The following is a 17,776-nucleotide window of genomic DNA, read 5'->3' on the forward strand; positions in this document are numbered from 1 at the left end:
AGAGAGAGAGAGAGAGAGAGAGAGAGAGAGAGAGAGAGAGAGAGAGAGAGAGAGAGAGAGAGAGAGAGAGAGAGAGAGAGAGAGAGAGAGAGAGAGAGAGAGAGAGAGAGAGAGAGAGAGATTAACATTCATGACGTAAGACGCAAACGTGATAGAGTTGAGCGGGAATACGTACAATTCGAAGGCCTCGTCGAAGAGGGGGTTGAGGTCGCAGTACCGGATCTGCGTGCGGCGGGTCTCGACCTCGGGGAAGACGTGGACTGGCTCAAGGCTCAGCTCCACAAAGGGGTCGCTGAAGCCTGAGGAGGAGGAGGAGGAACATCAGCCCTGTTCTGGTCCATCAACAGAGCACCGAGAAACAGACCAGATCTCCTTGTGTCACATTCATTACGTGTTCTGCAGACGATGTGATGTGGTGTGTGTATGTGATTCCTGGCAGTTTCGGTTTTTCGTCTTAACCTTGTTGTAAACGGTAAATGGTAAGTGGACTGCATTTATACAGCGCTTTTATCCAAAGTGCTTTACAATATTGCCTGAAATTCACCCATTCATGCAGACATTCACACACCGACGGCAGAGTCAACCACGCAGGGCGACAGCTAGCTCGTCGGGAGCAGTGAGGCTCAGGGACACCTCGACACTGAGGAGGAGCCGGGGATCAAACTGGCAACCTTGCTCTAACTCCTGAGCTCCTGTTTTTTTGGCCAAGTCTTGCTTGACTTATAGGTTTCAAAATCTCAATGAGACATAACCTGCTTCAATAAAGAACTGTCATCAGTAGAGGAAAGTTGCAAACGTTTAGAGAGGATTGTACTTATTTTCCCCCGACGGTGGATCAGTGACTGTGCCGCTAATGCGGACAAAAACCGGTATGTACGGTAACGGGACAATCTTTACAAGTCCTTTGTTGTCCGAGATGATTCTTTTACTGCTCAGGGACCGCCCAGTCATCGACTGACCCCGGTTAACGGTACTGGTCAAGGTCCCGGTTAAGGGTTAACCCCGTGTGTTTAGAGTCCATGGGGATGAGGTTAAGGTACAGGTTAAGGGTTAACCAGGTGTGTTTACCGTTGGAGTCCATGGGGAGGAGGTTAAGGTATAGGTTAAGGGTTAACCAGGTGTGTTTACCGTTGGAGTCCATGGGGAGGAGGTTAAGGTACAGGTTAAGGGTTAACCAGGTGTGTTTACCGTTGGAGTCCATGGGGAGGAGGTTAAGGTACAGGTTAAGGGTTAACCAGGTGTGTTTACCGTTGGAGTCCATGGGGAGGAGGTTGACGGCGTTCAGGACCTCCACACACAGCCGGTGGTCCGAGCGCCGGTAAGAGATGAGCAGCGTGACGGCCCCGTAACGCTCCGCGCCGTACACGTTCTGACACACACACACACACACACACACACACACACACACACACACACACACACACACACACACACACACACACACACACACACACACACACACACACACGGGCACACACACACACACACACACAGGCACACGCACACACACATGAAGAAATAAGGTCAATGTGAGCACACCACACATGTCTTCATTGGATCGCACACACACGCACACGGGCACGTGCAAGCGCACAAACCCACACAAATAGATGGCCCACTCACCTGCTGGGTGACCTTCCTCTCCAGGAACCTCTCGATGAGCTGCTGGCTGCTGAGGGAGTTGGAGGTGAGGTGGGCCTTCAGGGCCTGAGGGGGGGGGGGGGGGGGGGGGTACCAGGGGGGTGAGGGGGGTACCAGGGGGGTGAGGGGGGGTACCAGGGGGGTTAATGGAGCACACATCTACATCGACAAACTGGATTGGTGCAGCGCATTTCCTAACCAGTGGCCACTCACTTACAATATTTACAATATTGCCTAACATTCACCCATTCATGCACACATTCACACAGCGACGGCGGAGTCAGCCACGCAGGGCGGCAGCCTGCTCGTCTGGAGCAGTCAGGGTGAGGCGCCTCGCTCAGGGGCACCTCGACACTCACAGCTAGGAGGAGCCGGGGATCGAACGGGCAACCTTCCGGTTACCAGCCAACCCGCCACCTACCAACCTCCTGAGCCACATGCCGTACCCACATAAAGGCCTGTGTGCCAAGAGGCCTAACGCAGCAAAACAACAACTAAGAAGAAAACCGAAGCACTGCAAAATCGGATTTATAATATAATACAACCCAGACGGTTTAATAATCAGCTGTTACGGGAGTACGAGTCCGGGGAAACGTCCCTGATCATAGACTTGAAGACAGGAATCCTCCTCACCTTGTACTCTTCAGACTGCAGCGCCAGCAGGGGCAGCCCGTTCCCCTCGGCATGGAAGCACTGCTCCAGACACTGAAGCACAATGAAACAACGCATCACAACACAACACAACAACAACAACAGAACAACACAATAGCACCACACAACACACAACCACAACATAAAACGGGACAACGTAACACAAGCAGTGAGTACCAGCCCCGCTGCCCACTGCCTCGCCCACTGATTTTATATCGTCTCTATTTCATTTCATTTTCAGTTTCATTATTTGGCATCCAATTACAGATTAGTGTTTCGTGTTTTTGTATTTGTGTACCTAGCTACCTCTGACACTGAGGTTAAACCTTACACCCGACTATCAGAAAGGAACCCTTGTATTTTGCACACTGAAACAGCAAAAAAGCTCATTGTGATACTGCTTGTCGGAATCACATGATGCCCCCCCCCCCCCCCCCCCAAGGTCTCAGGTGTGTGGGTGTGTGTTTCGTAAGACAGCAGAGGGCAGCGCCTGAATACGACGAGGTAAGCTGACAGGTCATGCTCATGCTAATATAGGCCTAAATGTAAACACACAGTACAATAACACAAAGGAAACTTCTGTTGAATAAATGTCTTGCCAACGCAGGCAGAACAATCCCTAACAACATGTCAGTTCAAGGCTTCAACTGTTCAACTTTAAGCCAATGAGAAACCAGCCGCAGTAACCAGTGTCTGCCCATAGGGGGTGCTGTTGCATAGGTTTTGACGCGAGTGCGAGGCGGACCGACCTCAAGGGTGTACAGCAGCCGCTGGGCGAAGACCATCAGGCCCTCGAGCTGGGAGTGCTGCGAGGCCACCTGGTGGAGGCTCTTCACTGAGTTGGTCCACAGAGGGGTCAGCATGCTGGACCGTTGGGGAGAGAGGAGCACCCAGGGGTTGGGAGAGGAGCAGAGAGTGAATGTAAATGAAACGGTAAATGGACTGCATTTATATGGAGCAAGGACCAAGATCCAAACCGTGTGAGACAAGCGGACAGCGAGACCGAAAAGAGGCACTATGACTGAGAGAGAAGGGTTCTGTAGTGAGTAGGAACCACAGCCAAGATCCAGTGAAAGTCTTTGTTCCCCCTGCTGGGAGGAGCGAGACGGTACCTGTTGAAGTTCTCCTGGACCAGGTTCTCGTTCAGGTAGGTGAGCTCTCTCTCCAGGAACACCATGAGGGGACCCACCGCCTGACCGCAGCACAACACAAAACACACAAACAAGCAAAGCAACACAAAACAAACGTTAAAAAGGGAGAGCGTGGATCGGAGAGTTCTTAGTCTTAAGGGTTAGTCTTACGTCCTCTGTGGACTTGGAGGGGATCCGGCGCCTGGTGGTCATGCTCTTCACGTGGGTCTCAATGTCTGTGTTCAGCTAGAGAGAGAGAGAGAGAGAGAGAGAGAGAGAGAGAGAGAGAGAGAGAGAGAGAGAGAGAGGAGAGAGAGAGAGAGAGAGGGGGAGAGGGGGAGAGGGGGAGAGAGAGAGAGAGAGAGAGAGAGGGGAGAGAGAGAGAGAGGGGGAGAGGAAGAGAGAGAGAGACAGACAGACAGACGGACGGACGGACGGACGGACGGACGGACGGACGGACGGACGGACGGACGGACGGACGGACGGACGGACGGAGAGAGAGAGAGAGAGAGAGAGAGAGAGAGAGAGAGAGAGAGAGAGAGAGAGAGAGAGAGAGAGAGAGAGAGAGAGAGAGAGAGAGAGAGAGATGAATATTATAATTATATTTGGCTCTTTCTCCTGACGGTATACTGACTGGTATTTACTGACTTGTTCTCCTACCTTTTCGACTGGCTGGTTCTCATATCTGTTTACTGACTGGTGTTTACTGCCTGGTTCTCCTACCTGTTTACTGACTGGTGTTGGCTGACTGGTGTGTGTTTACTGGCTGGTTCCCCTGCGTCTTTACTGACTGGTGTGTACCGCCTGGTTCTCCTACCTGTCTGCTGACGGTGTGTGTTTACCGCCTGGTTCTCCTACCTGTCTGCTGAGGGTGTGTGTTTACCGCCTGGTTCTCCTACCGGTCTGCTGAGGGTGTGTGTTTACCGCCTGGTTCTCCTACCTGTCTGCTGAGGGTGTCCAGGGCCGAGCGGATCTCCTTCTCCAGCACCCCCTGGGCCTGCCGCAGCTGGGAGTCCAGCGTGTTGCTGAACTGGCTCTCTGCGATCACGTGATTGGTGCGTTCCCGGAGCCCCGCCCAGTTGAGCTGGGTGGGGAGGCGGGTCAGCACGGAGCGGAGGTGCTCCAGGTCGTTGACCACCACGCACAGCTGGGGGGGGGGGGGGCAGGGGGGAGACAGGGGTGGACGGCGGGGAGGAGACAAGGGGGGGGGGGGGCAGGGGGTGGAGAGGGGGGAGGACAGGGGGGGACAGGGGGGGACAAGAGGGGCGGCAGGCGGGGGGCAGGGGGGCAGGGGGGGGGGGACAGGGGGGAGAGAAGGGGAGGCTGTTAGTGAGAACAGGGCGGTCTCTTAAAGGTGTAGGCATGCTTTAAGAGCTGTGGTTGGAGTGTAATCTGTCAGAAAATGTGCATTTAGTCCCTTTGGATAAAAGAATGCATGCTAAATTACAAAATATCAAATACATATCGATATGTGATGTGTATTTAATATAAGTATGTCATCGAGTTAAAGAGCAACCAACGACTACGGGGAAAACACCACATTAGGCTAGTTTTGCAATCACTCTCCCTGATTGGCTGAGATGATCCAAGGTCCCGCCCCCTCACCATGTTGACGGCCACTCCGTGGTCCGAGTCCTCCGACAGCACCCGGACACGCCCCTTCAGGAGCTGGCAGTAGGTGACCACGATCCTACACACGTCCTGATGCGCACACACACAGACACACACACGTACACGCATATGCACACACGCATACAGGTGAACATGCACTCACGGACACACACACAAACACGCAAGCACGCACAAACACACACACACACACACACACACACACACACACACACACACACACACACACACAATTGACCATGTTATACAGATAATAAAACATTTTACATTTTACTTTGTCTTCAACAACAACATCCCCGCACAAACCCCCACACACACAAACATAATGACCATGTTATACACACAATAAAACACACATCATTTAACTTTGACTCCAACACAAACACACACACACACACACACACACACACACACACACACCCATTTAATGACCATGTTATCAGCCTAATAAACGACATATGATCTAACTTTGACTCTGTCACACCACACACGCACACATTCCACAGAATCAGCTCCGACGGCGCCTCATCGATCCCTCAACCCCCGCCCTCCTCCCGCCTACAACAATACGTGTGACATCACAAAACACGCAGCCTATCAGAGCCCGGCGGGGGCGGGACCCACCTCGGTGAGCTTGACCATGAGCATGAAGCCCTCCTCGGGGTCGGGCCAGGACAGCTGCTCCCACAGCCGGCAGATGGGCTGCACACACGTCACCAGGTCCACGGCCGAGGAGCTGTGCTTGATGGGCACCGAACCCGTCTGCAGGGGCTTGAGCTGGGGGAGAGGGGAGAGGGGGGGAGACCAGAGGGGAGACCGGAAGGACGGACCGGGGGGGGGGGGGGGGGGCGTTAGGACGGACCAGGGGAGAGACCGTAAGGATGGACCATAGGGGCCGTAGGGACGGCCCAAAGGAGAGAGAGAGAGAGAGAGAGAGAGAGAGAGAGAGAGAGAGAGAGAGAGAGAGAGAGAGAGAGAGAGAGAGAGAGAGGGGGAGAGGGGGAGAGAGAGAGAGAGAGAGAGAGAGAGAGAGAGAGAGAGAGAGAGAGAGAGAGAGAGAGAGAGACCAGAGAGACCAGAGAGAGAGAGAGACCAGAGAGAGAGAGAGACCAGAGAGAGAGAGACCAGAGAGAGAGAGAGAGAGAGAGACCAGAGAGACCAGAGAGAGAGAGAGAGAGACCAGAGAGAGAGACCAGAGAGAGAGAGAGAGAGAGAGAGAGAGAGAGAGACCAGAGAGAGAGAGACCAGAGAGAGAGAGACCAGAGAGGGAGACCAGAGAGAGAGAGAGAGAGAGAGAGAGAGAGAGAGAGAGAGAGAGAGAGAGAGAGAGAGAGACTTCTAAGGTGCTTAGAGTCACAGTATCTCGGTTGTGATTGAAAGATTGTCCAACTGACCTTTACCCCCCGGTATGTCTGAAAGATCTCTGTTCTTTATTGGACTCTGACACTCTCTCTCCCCCACCTCAACACACACTGGACAATGTGCTATTGAGTAATATTTATATCTACCTCAGGCTCTTTCTTTTTATGTTTTTATGCAATTTCAATTATGTGCAATATTGCTCACTTTTCATTGACTTTTGACTTTTACTGTTTGTCCATTTTGTTGTCTGTCTGTTGACTGACTTGTTCAGCTCCTGGAGGCCTGAATTTCCCCAAGGGGGTGAATAAAGTATCAACAACGCATCTGAACATAGAAGGCTATGGGTGGAGGTCCTACACACTGGAGGCTGTGGGTGGAGGCTCTACCTGGTCAACCTGCACCGCCCGCTCCACCCGGTCCAGGGTGGTGCTGAAGGCCTTGTTCAGCCAGTAGGGCAGGGCGTCACGGAACCGCTCGTGGAAGTCGGTCAGCTCTATGTGGTCCCTGAAAGAGCAGTCATGTTATACGCACGCACGCACGCACGCACGCACGCACGCACGCACTCACGCACGCACGCACGCACGCACGCACGCACGCACGCACGCACGCACTCACGCACGCACGCACACACACGGACAGACAGACAGACATATATAAACACACACACACGTTATTTAGTGATTAATTATCTCTCTGTTAAGCGGAGGAAAAGTTCAAATGAAGCATTCTGCCCTTAAAGTGCTCAAATTTGACTAAATTGTTCTCTGGTAAGATATGGAAGCTATTAAAAATTGTATAATAGTTACATTATTTAATAGTAAAGTAGATAATAAGAAAGCCTCAAATGAAAATAAAAGTACCAATACCTCAAAATTGTATTAAACTGGAGGACTAGAGTAAAGTTTGTTTCTGACCCTGAACCAGGCGATATATATCCCATATATATCCTATAAACATAATGTTTTCATACCGATTGTGACCCTCTGATATCCTGTCTGGTTCATTAGTGTGTGTGTCCCGGGGTGTGTTTCTGTGTGTGTCTATCTGTGCTGAGTTCTGAGGACCAGCCTGGGGACCTCTTCTGCAGGAAGGCCTTGTCCTTGTGGATGGACTGCAGGCTGAGGTAGACGGGGAACAGGCTGCTGGCCAACGCCGGCTCCATCAGGCCCTCCATCAGGAGGAAGGACACCCGCAGCTCCTCAGCGAGCTGGGGGAGGGGGGGGGGGGGGAGGGAGGGAGGGAGGGAGGGGGAGGTATGATGGATGAGAGGGGAGAGGTTAGAGGGTGAGGGAAAGAGGGAGGAAAGGAGAGAGGAGGAGAGAGGGAATGGAGAGGAGATAGGAAAGGATCAGGCAAGGGGAGGACAGGTTTGGAGAGATATGATAGAGGAGAAGGGGAGGGGAGAGAGGAGGAGGGAAACATTTACATTTACATTCAGGGCATTTAGCAGATGCTTTTATCCAAAGCGACTTAAAATAAGCACATTTGTCAGAAGAAAGAGGAACAACAATATATCGCTGTCAAGAAGTAATATTCAGCGATATATTGGATGTTGGAGTAAGGATGTTCCTAGAACCCAAGCACTAAAGATCACTAGGTTAACCCATTCCCCGTAGACAACCAAGACAGCTAGGATAAGACGCTGCACAATGCTAGGTACAATATTTAAGTGCAAGGACGTACATCATACAATAAGTGTGTACATTAAATGCCAGGACGTACAACATTCAAAAGGTAAGAGGATGGAAAGGAGAGAGGGGAAGAGAGGGAAGGGAGAGGAGATAGGAAAGGACTTAGCGAGGGGAGATTGGGACAGGTTTGGAGAGGAGAAGACATCTGAGGACAGGTGGAAGGCGAACGGCGGAGGAATGACATCCAGAGAGACGACATGTTTCCTCCTGAATCAGGCCGGTAGTGAGTTCACTGAGAGCAACTGCGTCACTCACCAGGGAGTCAATCCGCTGATAGACAACGGTGAACATATCCACCTGCACAGTGCTTTACATAGAAGAAAGAAAGGGGAAGGAACTGTAAAAAAAACTCACTGACACTGCGTGTGTTTATTAAGCCTTTGACACTACGTACCCATTGCACTATTTCGTACTTCCTATTTCATTATCCATTGCACATATGTACGTACTATATGTCTGTATAATATATCTCTATAGGTAATCATGTGTTGTTTATGATTGTGCTGCTATCAATGTTTTACTCGATACCCGAGCATTTGCTTCGGGCTGGTCTGAGTGCGTCTGCCTTCCCCCACGTGGTGTGTTGGCTCTACCTCACCTGACAAACACCCGGTTATAGACAGTTTTGCAGTTCTTCACGTCCTCTTGCACTTCGTTGGTCAGGTGGGCAAGGGCGCCCACAATCTCGGCCAGTTCCTGGGGTACGATACGCACAACACAGGATCAGTGTTACATTAACCTTGAGAGCGTTTAGCAGACGCTTTTATCCAAAGCGACTTACAATAAGTACATTTGTCAGAATAAAGAAAAACAACAATTTATCGCTGTCGGTACAGTAAGGATCTTCATAGAACTTGCCAAGCACTAACAATCACTAGGTTAACCCATTCCCCGTATACAACAAAGACAGCTAGGATAAGATGCTACACGATGCTAAGTAAAATCTTTCAGTGTAAGGCCGTACAACATACAATAAATGCGTAAGAGGGGTGTGGGGGGGGAGTGAGGGGAGGCTATTTAGAGGCGAGGTGAACTCTAAACAAGTGATTCTTGATAAGAATAGAGTAATAACGGATGGAAGAACTAATAAAAACTTTATTTCATCAGTCCGTTGACAGCCAGAAGGTTAGTCGTGATAATCACCTTGGTCATCGGTTGGTGTAAACCCTTCTTCGTTTTGAACCAGTCCTCAGTCCCTTCCTAAGGAGGAGAAACCACTGCATGGTGTGAGGAGGGGAGATAAAAACCACAGCGACGACACTAACGACCACCACAACATCTGTATCGTCTGTGTACGGTCAGCACTCACCAGCACCGCAGCTCTGACCTCCGCCTGCAGCTCAAAGTCAGCTGGGTTCAGCTTCTGGAAGGCCTTCATCTTACAGATCTGCACCAGAATCCTGGAGAAACCAGACCCACAAGCAGCCACTCAGGGAAGGGAAGGGTCTACGGTCAGATGAACGGTCAAACGTCAGACAGACAGACAGACAGACAGACAGACAGACAGACAGACAGACAGACAGACAGACAGACAGACAGACAGACACACACACACACCCACAGACAAACACACACAATCCTGAAGGGCTTTGGACTCAGTTACTGCTCCTTGTGGGGGGGGGGGGGGGGGGGGTCTCTGAGGCAGGGCTACAGGCGTCTCTGTGCAGTACCTGAGCAGGGTGTGCAGTCGGGGGGTGGCTTTCGGAGTGGGGGGGAAGATGTCCCGGTACTTAGACACCAGGTCCAGGCCGTGACGGAGGAACCCGTGCAGAGAATCCCGGAGCTCTTGTTTCTAGAGAGGAGACACGTCGGTGACTCTGCCTGAAGCCCTGCAGCAGCCGGCCTTCATCGAGGTCGCTGCTCTACCGCCGCATTTTATATTTATGTTTTTGAGAATGCTTATTGAAATAAAAGTGTTGAAGTGAAGTGAGTGAGTGTGTCTGAGGCTCACCTGCTGGTGCGGCGGCTCTTGCTGGTGCCAGTGATACTCTATGCTGGTGATCTGCTGGAACAGCACAGAGGAGTCCACCTCTAAGCTCTGGTACAGTTTACTGTACGCCACCCACTTCCTGCCAGAGAGCACAGCCGTCAGACACACTGTGGTGCAGGAGTCTGGAGCTTGATTATTACACTTACACGTACAGTACAAAACCAAATAGAAAATGACGCACTGGACAACAGACAGTGAGTGGCAGGGTGACATGGCACGGTGTTAGCACCACAAACCTAAGAGTACAACGTCCCACTTTAGTCACCATGGCTGTTTGAACATGGAACATCCCATCTGTTTTACCTACTGACCCCACTATCCCTAAATAGGACCCACAGCCACTGTCAGTTCTCCTTACTAAACACTTCTATAAACTGTAGAGCTATGACATGACTAAGGATGTTTCTGTTTTTTATTGACGTGCCAGGAAATGACTATGAATAGGCGTTTGATTGGGTGAAAAACGATGTAACAAGATGGCTCTGTCCATGCCCAGTTTAGTGTTACCACCACAGTTTGGTTCTATCTCCACAAATCTTTGTGCGTACTCATTTCTGGCTCTTTGTTCGGCGCATCTGATCTTTCATATGTGTTGATAGTATAGTGTGAGTGCAGCACAACGGGCACCACACACACACACACACACGCACGCACGCACGCACGCACACACACACACACACACACACACACACACACACACACACACACACACACACACACACACACACACACACACACACACACACACACACAGACAGACAGACAGACAGACAGACAGACAGACAGACAGACAGACAGACAGACAGACAGACAGACGCACGCACGCACGCACGCACGCACGCACGCACGCACGCACGCACGCACGCACGCACGCACGCACGCACAGGCAGCCTTAAGGGTTGGGTGGCTCACCCTATGTCCTGCTGGAAGAGCGGCAGGTTGTTCTGCGTGGCGTACAGCTCCAGCAGCATCTGACCCTCGCCGCTCATCTCTCCCTTCCACGGGACCCCCTCCTGGGACAGCAAAGGCAGCATGAAGGGGTCTGCCCACAGGTACAGAGTCAGGGTTGTGTCCCGGCCGGTGTACCGGGGTGGGGGGGCGCAGTGCCTACCTGCTGCTTGGTGATGAACGCCTGGACGAACTTCTGCAGGACGCCGCAGTAGTTGGTGTAGGCGCCCCGTCCAGCGCTCAGGGTCGCATCTCTCTGTCAGCCAGGAAGTCAACCAGGAACACAACCATGAACACAACCAGGAACACAACCAGGAACACAACCAGGAACACAACCAGGAACACAACCAGGAACACAACCATGTAAACAACCAGGAACACAACCAGGAACACAACCATGAACACAACCAGGAACACAACCATGAACACAACCAGGAACACAACCAGGAACACAACCATGAACACAATCAGGAACACAACCATGAACACAACCAGGAACACAACCATGTACACAACCTTGAACACACCCTGGGTGTGTTCATGGTTGTGTTCCTGGTTGTGTTCCTGGTTGTGTTCCTGGCTGTGTTCATGGGTGTGACACCCATGAACACAACCAGGAACACAACCAGGAACACAACCATGAACACAACCAGGAACACAACCAGGAACACAACCAGGAACACAACCATGTACACAACCATGAACACAACCATGTACCCAACCAGGAACACAACCATGAACACAACCAGGAACACACCCATGTACACAATCAGGAACACACCCATGTACACAACCATGAACACACCCATGAACACAACCAGGAACACAACCATGAACACAACCAGGAACACAACCAGGAACACAACCAGGAACACACCCATGAACACAACCATATGCAAAGAACGTCTCGCAGTCACGTTTTGTTTTCTATGAATAGCTTTACTGTACCGACAGGTATGTTGTTTCTTCTGACCTATGTACACATTGTAAGTGGCTTCGGGTAGAAAAGTCTGCTAAAAGCCCTGAATGTAAATGTTCTTTGTTTGTATATGCAGAAGATATAGACGATAAATGATAGACAAAATACGATTGCTTTTACATTGACATTAACATTTGCATTTAGGGCATTTAGCAGACGCTTTTATCCAAAACGACTTACAATAAGTAAATAAGTGCCATGCCCTTACAGTTGCTAGTTTAACCCATTCTCCGTATACAACAAAGATAGCTAGGGTGAGACACTACACAATGATAAGTACTATTATTAAGTGGCAGGACGTACAACATACAATGAGTGCGAACATTAAGTAACAGTTTTCCATTACATAACCGCTCGCTTTTATTTTAAGTGTTTATTCGCACTCTGAAATGAGCAAAACGTAACGTACAAACAACGCTAAGCCGTTGCGTGTTGTTGATGAGCTCGCTGTTGGCCCACCTCTTTGTGGATGAACTTGAGGTTAAGGTGGCAGCGCCCGCGGTCGGGGTACGTCTCAGTCCGGGGCTCCAGCTCGTACCAGCTGTCCTCTGTGCATCGGAGGTCCTGGGTGTGGGGAGAGGAGATCTTAACAACGGTGGTTTGATAAGCAACGTGTGACGGATGGAGGAACAACGAGGTCGATAGGAAGATTTACCCGAAGCTTTAAGACAATGAATCCCAGAAAGTCGTCTGCCCCCTTTTCCTTTTTGGCGTCTTTGATCATCCTATGAAGACAGCAGTAGGATTGGTCTTGTCTTCATGTCTTAATGTAAAGGCTTAATGTAAAGGTAAGGGCATCCCTTAATGTTAAGGCTTAATGTAAAGGTAAAGGCATCCCTTAATGTTAAGGCTTAATGTAAAGGTAAAGGCATCCCTTAATTCAATTTCAAAGTGTTTATTGTCATATGCATAAATGATATACATACATTTAATGTAAAGGCTTAATGTAAAGGTAAGGGCATCAATTAATGTAAAGGCTTAATGTAAAGACCTCCCTTAAGGAGAGGCTCTTGGTCTCAGAGAAGTCCTCCTACCTTCTCAGACTGTTGAAGTTGGTCTTGAGGTCCTCCTACCTTTTCAGACTGTTGAAGTTGGTCTTGATGTCCTCCTACCTTCTCAGACTGTTGAAGTTGGTCTTGAGGTCCTCCTACCTTCTCAGACTGTTGAAGTTGGTCTTGAGGTCCTCCTACCTTCTCAGACTGTTGAAGTTGGTCTTGAGGTCCTCCTACCTTCTCAGACTGTTGAAGATGCTCTTGAGGTCCTCCTACCTTCTCAGGCTGTTGAAGTTGGTTTTGAGGTCCTCCTACCTTCTCAGACTGTTGAAGTTGGTCTTGAGGTCCTCCTACCTTCTCAGACTGTTGAAGTTGGTCTTGAGGTCCTCTAGTTTCTGGGCCAGAGACAGCTGCTCATCTCTGTCCCTGAAGGAGTAAACAGAGCCAGTGAGGAGGTGTGGAGGAGAGGGGAGAAGAGCTGCTGATGATGGGAACAACGAGAAAAACCGCACTCTGAAAGATCGTCTCACCACATCTCTAAGTGGAAACTCGCTCCTTCGGTGTCCTCAAACTCACTGGAGACAGGAACAACACAACCACAAGAACACACTGTTAAAGGGATGACTGCTGCAACCAAACAGACACACGCGCACACACACACGCGCACACACACACGCGCACACACACACACATACACACATCCACTCACACTCGCACACACACGCCCTCACAGTATGAAGATCTCGTTCCAGACAGGGTTGAGGGTCTGCCACTTGATTTCCGTTCTGTAGATGCTCTCGTCCGCCGCGGCGTCCTTCACCACCGACTTGCGGGGTTTGGCCCTGGAGCTCCGAGCGCGACTCTCCTTCTCATCCTCTAGGATGGTCAGCAGGCAGTAGGGGTCGCTGAACCCTGGGACACACACACACACACACACACACGCAGTAACGCACACGCATCCGGCAAGCATACAAACACGAGCGCACACATGAATGCGCACGCACACGCACACAAACACACGCACGCATGCACGTACACTCACAGGCACACGCACGCACACAAACACGTGCGCACATACACTCACACAAACACAAACACACACACAGGCATGCATGCACACATGCACACACACGCACGGACACGAATACACACACACCAGGAGGTCTTAGGTCAGGTGAAGGTGACTGTAATATTTTGAATACAACCGGTTGAGGTACTCACCACTGATGTCTTTTCCCAGAATCCCCTTGGCCTCCTTCACCGTGGCCATCAGACAGTACACAGGGGGCTGTGGAAAGAAGACCGTCGTCACATTCAACAAACGGACGCTTTGTAGAACCTGAAGGCCATATTTGGAGAAGTAGGGTTTAGTCAGTAGTGTTAATGGGTCATCTCAACCTCCTGTTCTCACCTCACAACTCCGGACTTTCTCCATCAAGCTGTCGTGCTCTGATTGGCTCATCGGGAAGGCCTGAAAAAAAAAAAAGTGAGAGGCAGACCCCAAAGAAACCTGACAGCCTTCTAGATGACTCCTGCAGGACTAAGTATGAGCTCGTACAATGACAGAGTGCACGGGGGCAGGGGTGGTTAGTACTTCTCTGATGTAGCTGTGGAGCTGTCCGTCTGAGAAGGTCTCGCCGGAGGCAGGCTTCCCCAGTTTGTGGACGATGGTGTACAGCAGCTCCCGATACAACGGCTTCAGCTGTACAAAAGGAGATGCAGATGGAGTCAGAGGTGTCAGCTGTATTCAGCCCATCCAGACTCTTCCCTGGGGTTTACTCTGAGTGGGTCTGGAGTCTGCTGTCCCTGGCTGTAGCCTTGCATGGCTGAAGCCACCATCGGTGTGTGAAGGCGTGGTTTGTGACCGAATTGTCCATGACCGCGGTTTCCCTATTGGTCATTATTGCACCAATAGAAAGCAGGAAGAGGAAGTCAGGCCTCACCGCTAGCTGCTACCTGACTCCTGCTCAACCCTGATTGGACGATGGCACGAGCAGCGAGGAGGAAAGAGAGAACCGATTCCTATACCTAAATGTTTTTTGATAATATTATCTTCCGTAAAGGGAAGTGGTGTAGGAATATACACTGTGTGTTGACAGGTGGACATGATGTGCGTGATACATTGCAAGTGAGGTGATAAGGTAATGGCTGGGGTTGGTTAACCAAGGTTTGAACCGGATTTGAGAAAAGAGAGTCTTTGCGTTCTTGCATTTCAAAATGCAAGCACGCATAAAGTAAAGGATTAATGCATTTGCATGCCATCCCAAACCACGTACAACGTCAAACATGTTGCATTTTGAAATGCAACATGTTCGACGTTGTACGTGGCATGCAAATGCATTAATCCTTTACTTTATGGATCCTCAGTTATGTGGTTCCTGAAGACTTAGTTTTATTCCACTGAATATATAACAAATACAGAGATGTATCGTAAATTATTTTGTAGTTATTATCCTGGTATATTATATGCATGAAATAGATATGTGAAATAGACGCAGCATACTTCAAGCTCTTTATGTTTTCTCTCCTTCTCTTCTGGGTCCTCATCATCTTGTAGATCCTGAGAACAGTCAGACTTTGACTTAACACCAAAACCACGCAGTAATCTGAGATCGATAGTGGGTACAGGATGCACGTCCATCTCACCCTTCTCTCCTTCTTCCTGGTCATTCCTAGCTTACGTGTGTTGCCGGGCGAGATCTGACAAACGAGGCGAGGAAACATGAAACACACACGAGGAGATATTCCATCACAGACAGGAGAACTATAAGGAGAGATGGAGACGGACGCGTGGAACCGTGAGTCCTTCTACCTGTCTGTGTCGATTCCGAGGGGAGCCAGGAACCCGCTGTGAAGGAACAGTGAGTGGGTGAGGGTTAGGGTCATTAAGAATGAATGACGAATGAATGGGTAACTGTGAAGGAACAGTGAGTGGGTGAGGGTTAGGGCCATTAAGAATGAATGACGAATGAATGGGTAACTACTGGAACACACAGACACACACACACACACACACACCCACAACCCCCGCCCCACACACACACACACACACACACACACACACACACACACACACACACACACACACACACACACACACACACACACACACAAACACACATAATAACAAATAAAATAACAAAATAAGTAATGGCAAACTAACTGTTGACTACTGAATATTAAATTGAATGTAGAATATTGACAAAGCTGAGGTATTGCGGCACACAAACACAAACACACACACCCACACCCACACACAGACACACACAGACACACACACACACACACACACACACACACACACACACACACACACACACACACACACACACACGCACACACACACAGACACACACACACACACACCGACCTACACACACTGAATAAACAGCATGTGAGCATTGACACTGACATTTATCCTTTCATACAAAAATACCCTGCATTCTGAGTACACATGTTGTTGCCAAGCACAGGTTATTTTGTGCGTTTGTATTTTCTTTCAATTATTCAATTTACAGGAAATACTGTATTTAATAAAAATCGTTATGTTTTGGATTGAAAGATAAGCAAAGGGTGTGAGTTATCACCATGCCGGTAAGACAGCTGCGTCAGTGAAAAGCTTCCTCGTCGAGTCAGATAAGGAAACTGACTCTTCGCTATAACACTCTCATCAGTTCTCTGCAGCACCATACTTGCAGGCATGTATTCAAATTGCGATGTGCAAAACCTGACATTCTCTGACTGCCTCTTTCATACTGGAGGTATACATTCAGAGTGTGCAATGAAACAAAAACAAACAGAGCCCTCTTTCTCTCTTTTTGAACACCCACTCACCCACTCACAAACACACACACACACAACACACACACACACACACACACACACACACACACACACACACACACACACACACACACACACACACACACACACACACACACACACACACAGAGGAGTGACATGCTTAATAAGGCATTAGTTGACGAATCGCTCAGATGAATCATACAGTACATTTTTTAAAATAGCAGTTAGGCCGAAATAACTTCCTGTTTCTCCTCCGATGACTTCCTCTACTCATATACTGCACATACCTTCTTTATTCTACATATTTTAAACTAACTAAAACCACAACCACTTGGTCATCTAAATATTCAATTTGATATAGACAGAACACAGAACCACTGAGTGTGACAGATCGTACCCCCAGATCACACAGACTCAGTTATTGCCCACAGACCTCAGCTGAGGGTAGCAGAGCAAAAAAAAAGCCCCTTCTGTCCACGTCATGGGACGGCCCGTACCTGGTCAGGTGCATCCATGGAACCGTCTCCGGGGACGGCCAACCCACTTTGCGACTTGGACGCCATGGTGGCGAGGGATCAACAGCTGGTGCTCCCCTGCTGTAGGAGTTAGAAGGAGGTAAGGCACGCTTGGAACGTGCAAAAGGTCCCAGCTTATCACTGGAGAGATACTGAGACACTGAGAGAGAGGAGAGAGAGACACAGAGAGAGAGAGGAGAGAGGAGAGAGAGAGAGAGAGAGGGAGAGAGAGAGAGGGACTGAGAGAGAGAGAGAGAGAGAGAGAGAGAGAGAGAGAGAGAGAGAGAGAGAGAGAGAGAGAGAGAGAGAGAGAGAGAGGGACTGAGATACAGAGAGAGAGAGAGGAGGAGAGAGAGGCGTCTACGAGCTGTTTGATATCCACTTTTATGACAAAGCCGGAAGTCCTGACTTCCTGTCGAAGGCGGTAACTGTTATGCATTAGTG

The 17,776-nt window shown here is 49.9% G+C and overlaps 1 protein-coding gene across 1 annotated transcript in view; it reads right to left on the minus strand.

Annotated features, from left to right (window-relative positions):
* The window catches only part of unc13d (unc-13 homolog D (C. elegans)), a 19,904-nt gene extending 2,339 nt beyond the window's left edge, over nt 1–17,565 (minus strand). The window contains exons 1-32 of the mRNA XM_030339417.1: nt 17,315–17,565; nt 15,826–15,861; nt 15,660–15,713; nt 15,517–15,573; nt 14,608–14,715; nt 14,425–14,484; nt 14,235–14,301; nt 13,745–13,925; nt 13,544–13,588; nt 13,368–13,439; nt 12,677–12,746; nt 12,481–12,585; nt 11,206–11,298; nt 11,007–11,107; nt 10,056–10,173; nt 9,775–9,896; nt 9,414–9,504; nt 9,248–9,304; nt 8,703–8,800; nt 8,360–8,411; nt 7,490–7,620; nt 6,800–6,917; nt 5,676–5,828; nt 5,028–5,123; nt 4,363–4,569; nt 3,594–3,668; nt 3,405–3,484; nt 3,042–3,156; nt 2,275–2,346; nt 1,624–1,707; nt 1,249–1,369; nt 176–299 (exon numbers count right to left, since the gene is read on the minus strand). Of these exons, the coding sequence (XP_030195277.1) occupies nt 176–299; nt 1,249–1,369; nt 1,624–1,707; nt 2,275–2,346; nt 3,042–3,156; nt 3,405–3,484; nt 3,594–3,668; nt 4,363–4,569; nt 5,028–5,123; nt 5,676–5,828; nt 6,800–6,917; nt 7,490–7,620; nt 8,360–8,411; nt 8,703–8,800; nt 9,248–9,304; nt 9,414–9,504; nt 9,775–9,896; nt 10,056–10,173; nt 11,007–11,107; nt 11,206–11,298; nt 12,481–12,585; nt 12,677–12,746; nt 13,368–13,439; nt 13,544–13,588; nt 13,745–13,925; nt 14,235–14,301; nt 14,425–14,484; nt 14,608–14,715; nt 15,517–15,573; nt 15,660–15,713; nt 15,826–15,861; nt 17,315–17,380 (3,029 nt within the window). The 5' untranslated portion in view covers nt 17,381–17,565. The remainder of the gene's footprint in view (nt 1–175; nt 300–1,248; nt 1,370–1,623; nt 1,708–2,274; nt 2,347–3,041; nt 3,157–3,404; nt 3,485–3,593; nt 3,669–4,362; nt 4,570–5,027; nt 5,124–5,675; nt 5,829–6,799; nt 6,918–7,489; nt 7,621–8,359; nt 8,412–8,702; nt 8,801–9,247; nt 9,305–9,413; nt 9,505–9,774; nt 9,897–10,055; nt 10,174–11,006; nt 11,108–11,205; nt 11,299–12,480; nt 12,586–12,676; nt 12,747–13,367; nt 13,440–13,543; nt 13,589–13,744; nt 13,926–14,234; nt 14,302–14,424; nt 14,485–14,607; nt 14,716–15,516; nt 15,574–15,659; nt 15,714–15,825; nt 15,862–17,314) is intronic.
* Between the last annotated feature and the right edge of the window lie 211 nt (nt 17,566–17,776).

Source organism: Gadus morhua, chromosome 18 (assembly GCF_902167405.1).
Source record: "Gadus morhua chromosome 18, gadMor3.0, whole genome shotgun sequence".
Classification (NCBI taxonomy): Eukaryota; Metazoa; Chordata; class Actinopteri; order Gadiformes; family Gadidae; genus Gadus; species Gadus morhua.